The 9,352-nt window shown below is 45.6% G+C and overlaps 1 protein-coding gene across 1 annotated transcript; it reads left to right on the forward strand.

Moving 5' to 3' along the window:
• Positions 1-1,691: 1,691 nt before the first annotated feature.
• Positions 1,692-8,787, forward strand: dkk3a (dickkopf WNT signaling pathway inhibitor 3a; the record flags this gene model as incomplete). Its single annotated transcript, XM_084437359.1, has 7 exons — positions 1,692-1,889; positions 2,206-2,328; positions 2,552-2,608; positions 5,108-5,200; positions 7,831-7,975; positions 8,409-8,565; positions 8,700-8,787. The coding sequence occupies 7 exons, from the start codon at positions 1,692-1,694 to the stop codon at positions 8,785-8,787; spliced, it is 861 nt and encodes a 286-aa protein (XP_084293485.1).
• Positions 8,788-9,352: the final 565 nt, after the last annotated feature.

Consider the following 9,352-nt stretch of genomic DNA (forward strand, 5'->3'; position numbering starts at 1 on the left):
TCACTCTCTTTCTCTCTCTCTCTCTCCTCCCTCCCTCCCTACCTGGGGCCCGACTGCCGAGGAGAGCTGACAGTAGAGTTCCTGTCGTGTGTTAGTTTGTTTGTTTGTTTGTTTGTTCAGACAATAAGTTAAAACACAGATCTTCCAAAGTTTGCAGTTTTGCAGTCTGTGTTTTGGTTGAGCGTTTGTCTGTCTCTCTGTGACGTCACGGTTTGCAAGGCTCTTTTGACAAAACCACTTTGTGTGAGTCATAGAGTTCTAAAATCACTGTAAATCACTTGATTGGCACTTTCAGACAGGTGTGATGAAGGTGCTATTGCAAATTAAACCATGGTCGGAACAACAAAAGACTGAGCTGTGGAGCTTACCCACGCTTTACCCACGCACATTATTTACATGTTTTATTTACATGTTTTAAATTTTAACATTTGCCATAGTTAATAATTCAGCGTAAATGTTCTCCCGCTAATCAGATACCACCGTTCGAACGCGAGTCTCTCAACACCATTTAAGATGTAGCCTAATGCAAATGTAAATCTTTAGTGTTAATATTAACTGTAAATTAGAAATTACACACAAAACAGACATGCAGGATTGCTCCTCATTATTACAATTCTGTAACTATGACTTTATTTTAAAACCTAATTTACAAATGTTCTGACCACTGTGACAAATGTAGCCTACATTTCCAATAAAGTCAGGGTAGGACTGTAATGTAACAGCATTGTCACGTCATTTAATCACATCGTAGTTACGTATTTCAGCAGCAGTGGCGGCTACGTTGCCGTACAGTCTCCCTGAGGTCGGTTATTTTGGTTATTTTGCGACTGTATAGGCACGTGTCAGCTAGGTCCGCTGTTGGTACCGTCAAACTTACCAAACTACGACCAATGTGTCCCGTCGGCTTTACGTACTGTGCTAGTAGTCTCTCGCACACGCACAACAGGGAATATATTTCAGAAAGTTTGTAATAAATTGAAGGCAACAATGTATACAGACCTCAGCCACTTTCGTTTTATTCATTTATACACTACCGAACTTTGCACACACAGGGATGTCACAAATCACCTGTATTTGTTTGACCCCTGTCTGGTTTTTCAGAAAATTATAGGCTAATAGGCTAAAAATAATGATTACTTTTTTTTTTTGCGGTGCTAAGATTAAATTTACGAGTGCCTGAACACCCCTAAAAGGGATCTAAATCGCCCATAGTACTGCAGCTGGGTGTTTGTTTCATTGCGGCGCGGTGCGGTGTGCGCTGGAAAGCCCATTGCGGCGGGGCGTGCGACCTTCCCTCCGCCCCTCTTCCACTCCGCCCCTCATCCACTCCGCCCCTCATCCACTCCGCCCCTCATCCACTCCGCCCCTCATCCACTCCGCCCCTCATCCACTCCGCCCCTCATCCACTCGGCTCACACCGCTACCGCTCACGACCTGGCCGGCGGAGCACAGCAGTCTGATCTTCGTCTACATTAGGATTGGAAACATTGTCCATCGCTGTTTGTGGCGCCATTATCCGTATTTAGACACCGTTTACTAACGGTGCAGCTACTTTATGTGTCTATTTCGCTACATGTAAACAGGCTGCATGACATTGATAATTCGGTGTTTTTCCGCTGTCGCCCTGCAGAGTGGACCCAGCATCGTTCCACTGACCTCTTCATCCGATGCCTTCTCATACTGCAAGGACAATGTTGTGTCTCGCCCTGCTAGCCCTGAGTCTGACGGGGCCGGTCTATGGCATCCTCCCTGAAATTGTGGATTCGGACATCAATCAGACAATCGAGAATAATTTGGCTCAAGGACACGCGACATTAAATGATATGTTCACGGAGGTCGAGCAGTTGATGGAAGACACTCAGCAGAAACTAAAGGACGCGGTGCACCAGGTAGGAAGCCCAGGCTGCATCAACCTCCGGGCTAAATTATGTTTAGAATTATGTATATCTAGCCTACAAATGCAACAACGCATTACCGGGTAGCTATGATTTCAGTAGAGTAGCCAAGACGTGAGAAAAACTAAAATCCATGTCACAAAAATGTATTTTTTTCACCTAGTTCTTATTAGAACAGCAAACTACAATGGAGGGGTATGGGTAGCCTAGCCTACACTGTTTGACTGAGCACAACAGAGGTGAATTCTCAGTGTATGGATCTTCTGCATCTGACACCTATTAATGTCTACTTTCAAACCTCTCCCTGCAGATGGACAATGAGAGCGCTAGATCCGGCTTGCACCCTCTCGACCTTCCCTCTCATCACCACGATGGAAGCAGTTCTGAGGGGGCTGATAACCAATCCCTCCCCACCACAGCGACCCCAGACCAGGTAGGGGGCTTAGGATGGAGCCTGCATGCTTTCCTCTTGTCATGCTGCATTTTAGATTCTGAAATTCCATCACAAGTCTTAATACTGTGCAGTATGTTCAGTAGTTTCCTCAAAGTGCCGCTCTTAAATATCACCGTGATTCTTTGTGATGCAAAGACCGAGGACTGAAACAAAACAGATCACTTGTGATGAAAGTGACCCCAAAATGTCCTCCCACATTCAGGAGACAGACAACAGAGCTCCTGTCCAGCCCAGCAGCAAGGAAAACAATCTCAACCATGTGAGTTCTTACTGTGTGGCAAATAAAGGTCATCACATATCCAGTGCATGTCAAAGGTCATCACATATCCAGTGCATGTCAAAATGAGGCTTATTGTGGTGGCCGATATTTCCTTCTCCTGTGCAACTCTACTGTGGGAGAGATGGCTGCCTCCGTCCTCATCCTGCATTCCCCACTCGGCTCTCTCTCTCTGTGAGCTGGACTGAGGAGAAGACTCTCTCTCTGTGAGCTGGACTGAGGAGAAGACTCTCTCTCTCTCTCTGTGAGCTGGACTGAGGAGAAGACTCTCTCTCTCTGTGAGCTGGACTGAGGAGAAGACTCTCTCTCTCTCTGTGAGCTGGACTTAGGAGAAGACTCTCTCTCTGTGAGCTGGACTGAGGAGAAGACTCTCTCTGTGAGCTGGACTGAGGAGAAGACTCTCTCTCTGTGAGCTGGACTGAGGAGAAGACTCTCTGTGAGCTGGACTGAGGAGAAGACTCTCTCTCTGTGAGCTGGACTGAGGAGAAGACTCTCTCTCTGTGAGCTGGACTGAGGAGAAGACTCTCTCTCTCTCTGAGAGCTGGACTGAGGAGAAGACTCTCTCTCTCTGTGAGCTGGACTGAGGAGAAGACTCTCTCTCTCTATGAGCTGGACTGAGGAGAAGACTCTCTCTCTCTCTGTGAGCTGGACTGAGGAGAAGACTCTCTCTCTCTCTGTGAGCTGGACTGAGGAGAAGACTCTCTCTCTGTGAGCTGGACTGAGGAGAAGACTCTCTCTCTCTGTGAGCTGGACTGAGGAGAAGACTCTCTCTCTCTGTGAGCTGGACTGAGGAGAAGACTCTCTCTCTCTCTGTGAGCTGGACTGAGGAGAAGACTCTCTCTCTCTGTGAGCTGGACTGAGGAGAAGACTCTCTCTCTGTGAGCTGGACTGAGGAGAAGACTCTCTCTCTCTGTGAGCTGGACTGAGGAGAAGACTCTCTCTCTTTCTCTGTGAGCTGGACTGAGGAGAAGACTCTCTCTCTGTGAGCTGGACTGAGGAGAAGACTCTCTCTCTGTGAGCTGGACTGAGGAGAAGACTCTCTCTCTCTGTGAGCTGGACTGAGGAGAAGACTCTCTGGTCACACTTTACAATAAGGGTCACAAAAAACATTAGTTAACTGTTAACTAATGCTTGTTTAGCGTTAGGTTAGGTTACTAATGTTAATTAATACCTTAGTTAAGGTTAGGGTTAGGGTTAGGTGAGTTAACGTTAGTTAACATAAATAACATTAGTAAATGGTTAATAGAGACATTATTTAACTGTTACTTAATGCTTAATAATGCATTAACTAATGCTTATTAATGTACCCTTATTGTAAAGTGTTACCGGCTCTCTCTGGCCAGAGTGACATGCGCATGATGGCTGGTTGATAAAGTGCCTGAGAGGCTACTTCCTGCCCATTAATAATGTATGACAGGCTTCACCAGCCTGAGGGGCTGCTCACAATAAGGCAAGATAACTGCAGATTAAATCAAATAAAATATTGAAAAAACAATATGTTTACTCTAAAAAGCAATCAATAAGGCCGGAAGGGTGTATCTGTGTCTGCATTCATTAATATATGTGTGTCTTGAATCAAGGCTGCATCTTCATTGTCAGTGTGCAGCTTGTGAGCTGTAACGTGTTGGTCTTCCACAGGCTGCAGAACAAGACAGATACAGAGAGAAATAATAGAGAATTCACCGACTAGCACATACAGTTGTACATTGTGGAGACTCCGACACTTCTCTAAGACTAGTTGAAAGAGGGATAGTGTAGGTCTGCGTGATACTATATACTTAACGTCTTAGATACAATACCTTTAATACCATATTATGCATCTTCAATAATTCATTTTCAGCATTTGACATGTTGATGTGTTTTCAGCATAGTTGACATGTTGTTGAAATAATCCACAGGGGCAGGACAGTGTTCTGTTCCTCTCTCTCTCCCCTCATGCGTGCTGTATTGTAGGAACGAGAGAGGAAATTGGGTGTTTACTTAAAGCTCTGGGGACAAGAGTCTCTTTGTCCCAGCTTCAACAGCGGCTTTTTTTCCTGTTCAGGTCACACCAGGCATGGGATTCATACGTGTCACATCCTGAAAAATATGATTTCACCTGCGATTCATTTCATGTTTCGTGAGACTGTTCTCCTCTGCAGTAGCTAGCAGGCTTTAACATCTAGCCCAGAGACTGCAGCTGAAAATTAGCAACCCTGCTGGCATATTCACAGTTTTTATTCATGCTTCACTGTGGATTGGTATGCACTGTCCCGGCTCAAATAAACTCAATAAAGTAAAAAAAAATAAAAGTAAAAGTACTGTACACGCACCACCACTGACTCCAAACCTGCGTGTTTGATTCACATACGACTGATCTACTGTGCTACATTGACTATATATGTGTAGTATACAGTGTTCTGAACTGTCAGGGCTTCATCATGTCCTGTGCACTATTCACTACGAAGGAAGGTCGACCCCCCCACCCTCTGTCTTCTACAGGAGTGCATCATTGATGAGGACTGTGAGAAGGGAAGATACTGCGTCTACGAGACTCAGCAGTCTAGGTGTCTCCCCTGTAAGGATGTGGATGTGGTAGGTGTTGTTCTTGGTTGTTATCACTACCAGACACTCTTTTTTACACCTCCATCCGCATTCCAGAGGCCATCTATAATGTATTCATAAAATACATGTAAAAATCTTTTCGGTTACTCTCCCTCTCTCGTTTCACATGTATGCACGCCAGGGTTATAATAGTTTTGCTTTTTTCATTAGTTTTTATTTTTATATCGTTTTAACTTTTTGTGTTCAATTTCAGTTTAGTTTTAATTAGTTTTTAAAGCAGATTTGCTGGTTTAGTTTATTTTCAATTTTTTGATAATGCTTAGTTTTAGTTTAGTTTTTATTAGTTTCAGTATTAGTTTTAGTTTTTTTTTCTGCGCTAGCCTCGTGAGACCCTCCTGATCTTGTGAGCTCATGTTGTTTCACTCTGTGCAAAACAAACCATCTGGCGAACGTCAGATTACTTTTGCGCAGCGGCACAGCTAAAGAAATAATGGAGGATAGATTTCATATCCACCCAAAATATTAGGCTTATGTATGAAATGAAAAAGACTTAAACTAAGGACATTTTCTGTACAATTTTAGTTTATTTTAGTTAGTTTTGTAAACACACAATACAGTTTGTTAGTTATCGTTTTTTTGTAAACCCGTTTTTATTTTTATTTCAGTTAACTAAAATGTTTTTTCACACCTAGTTTTCGTTTTTTAGTTAGTTTTCGTTAACTATAATACCCTTGATGCACGCACGCACGCACGCACACACACACACACACACACACACACACACCAGCAGACTACCTTGAATGTGGCAGTGAAGCCGTGTTTTCTGCTCTGTGTCCCCAAGTGAAGCTGTGAGTGTATCACGTGTACCAAGGGCCTCTCTCCAGCTCTTCAGGGCCCTGCGTCAGAACTGTGTCTGGTTAGAGGGCCACCTGCTCCTCTGCTCTCTGAGGATGAACATGGGAGCCAGGAGAGGAGAGATCAGGAGAGAGACTACTCTGCTCTCTGAGGATGAACAGGGGAGCCAGGAGAGGAGAGATCAGGAGAGAGACTACTCTGCTCTCTGAGGATGAACAGGGGAGCCAGGAGAGGAGAGATCAGGAGAGAGACTACTCTGCTCTCTGAGGATGAACATGGGAGCCAGGAGAGGAGAGATCAGGAGAGAGACTACTCTGCTCTCTGAGGATGAACAGGGGAGCCAGGAGAGGAGAGATCAGGAGAGAGACTACTCTGCTCTCTGAGGATGAACAGGGGAGCCAGGAGAGGAGAGATCAGGAGAGAGACTACTCTGCTCTCTGAGGATGAACAGGGGAGCCAGGAGAGGAGAGATCAGGAGAGAGACTACTCTGCTCTCTGAGGATGAACAGGGGAGCCAGGAGAGGAGAGATCAGGAGAGAGACTACTCTGCTCTCTGAGGATGAACAGGGGAGCCAGAGGAGAGATCAGGAGAGAGATCAAGGGAGAGACTACTTTGCAGACCCACTCTACACTCGGTTGGTTCTGTAATCAGAACAAGTGAGTGTGTATCCTCTCCCTTGGAGAAGACAGTTTTGGCAGGGCTGGGTGGAAATCCATGCACAGGCATATAGGTATTGGCTGACATCCACAGTCAGAAGGACTGAATAAGGGAGGAATAATGAACATATGACAAGGCCTGTGTGCACTCAACGCCTGCACAGAAGAAAACAGTCAGCAGACCTCGAATGACAACCAGAGTTAGTTTGAGGTCTGCATGTGTCACTGGAACTTTCCCTCCCTCACTCATCGAAATCGTCGTGCAGCTCTGGGCCAGATCTCCTGAAACACCGGGAATCATATCATTATGTCCTGGTCCATGAGACCTACAAACAAATAACCATATGTCACAGTTACAGGAGTGTTACTGTTTTGTAATCTCAGTGTCTTCTGACTTTTACATCAGAAGAGGGTTCAATGCATAGCACTACACACAAGATGTTGTGTACTTGCAAGTGACGTATCATTCACACAATGGATGTGTTCGAATGGGTCTGAACATCTGTTACTAATCATGCTCCCCCCCAAAAAAATACAAACGGACATATTTGTTCGCTATGCGTCCATTGCTAAAGGGATAAAGACTGTGGATTTTTACAGAGCCACTGTCCAGACCTTTTAGTGTCATGGTTAAAGGTATAATCTCCCCTGGGTTTCTTTTGAGGATTTAGAAATATTTTCCAATCTCCAAACGGTTTAAAGAACACCCTCTCCCCAATCAGGAATGCCTCCAAAGCCACGCCCCCAGAACACATGAATGCGCGGAGAGACTGGTGGCGCGAGGCTAGATCCTTCCAGATTAAGCATGTTGTTCATCCATGCGTCAAATCTCTTATTTCATTGATTACTGTCGATTACTGTCGGGATATACCGACAACTTTAAAATTATGCCAAAAATTAACCAGAGGAGATTGTACCTTTAACTTGTGTATGTATGTACAGTATGTAGCAGACAGATGAACTGTGTCTGGTGTGATGTCATGTGGGGATTACTAAGTATAGGGAGATTACTGTTTTTTTGCTTCCCTCTGGAATATGTAGAGGTGGGTCGTATACCCACCTCCCTTGTTCTCTGTAAAGCGTGTTGCCTCTGGGTATGAAATGTGCTATACAAATAAAGCTTTGATTGATTGATTGATGGGTCCCAGCCATGCAGCAGGGACGAGGAGTGTTGCGCGGGGCAGCGGTGTGTGTGGGGCCAGTGCAGCCAGAACGCCACGCGGGGAGAGGAGGGCAGCATCTGCCACCACCAGACGGACTGCAGCCCACAACTCTGCTGCGCTCTCCATAAAGGTGTGGCCTGCACACACACACACACACACACACACACACACACACACCGCAGGCCTGCACACACAACACACATGCAGGCACACACACATAATGCAGGCATGCATGCATGCACACGCACGCATACACACACCGTATGTACGGAATGTAATTACTCATCTGCTGATTTATGCACCAGTGAGTCTTTCCACTTTTAATGAACATCATCTGTGATTCTGAACAGGCTGGTTCACATGGCTTTGACTTGGGAGGAGAGGGTGAATCCGAGTGTAGGATGTGTCAGCACTCCTGTCCTTTCAAATTCAAACAGCTTTATTGGCAGGACATACTGTACACAGTAAATATTGCCAAAGCGGATCAACAACAACGAAAAAAATATAAAAATCTTTCTACCTTTCTGTCCCCTAATCCATCCCTCTCTCTGTGCTGGGCTCAGCGCTGCTCTTCCCCGTGTGCTCCTCCAAACCTATTGAGCGCGAGCGCTGCTATGGTCCCCCCAACCACCTGATGGCGCTGCTGTCCTGGGACACGGAGGGAGAGGGACCCAAAGAGCACTGCCCCTGCGCTGGGGACCTCCAGTGCCAACCCCTTGGGTGAGCGCCGTGCTCCCACACACACACACGTGATTTATCACTGTTCATTTAAAGAAGCCCACAGAGATTTGATCAATTATACAGTGGAGGATTTCACAAACGCTCACAGAAATGGCCTGCTTTCTTTCTGACAGACGGGGCTCCATGTGTCTTAAAGGACAGGAGTCCAGTGAAGAGGAGCTGACGGACTCCCTGTACTCACAGATAGACTACATAGTCTAGGTTTCACTAAGTGCTTCAAAAACGGCCTGCAGACAATCAGATGCCTCGCAAACAGACGTGCTCCCCTGTGCCCAAAGCCTCGTCTGTATTATCTACTATCAAACCTGGCCGTTGCTCGAGGGAGCTGTGAAGAGCTGTTCCCAGTGGACTATACCCAGCATGTGACTCCACAGCAGTGCCTGACTGGAAATGTTGCTTTGTTGCTTTATTGAACGCATTCACCGATTTCCCAGACTTCACAGTACACTGGCTGGAATCAGTGTTGTGTCTGTGTCCCCGGTTCTTGATGCTACATTCAAATATTAAGATATCTATACTGTAGTAATAATGTCTGGTGAAAAAACATGCAATCCACTGCTAGCTAGGGAGCTGGCCAATATGATCCCTGTGCGTTTGTGGTTTAGAGCCTTTTAAATGAGGACCTGAATGTGTAGAACTCCCGGACAGTATGTCTACATGATCAGCGGTTGCCATTGCTTGTGAGTTAAACTTAATAAAGGATGCTTTAACCCAGACACATGCAGCTTGTACAATGCTTGCTCCCAAGAAAATAAAGGCAACACTA

This window comes from Borostomias antarcticus (genome assembly GCF_949987555.1).
Source record: "Borostomias antarcticus genome assembly, chromosome: 4".
In the NCBI taxonomy this organism is placed as follows: domain Eukaryota; kingdom Metazoa; phylum Chordata; class Actinopteri; order Stomiiformes; family Stomiidae; genus Borostomias; species Borostomias antarcticus.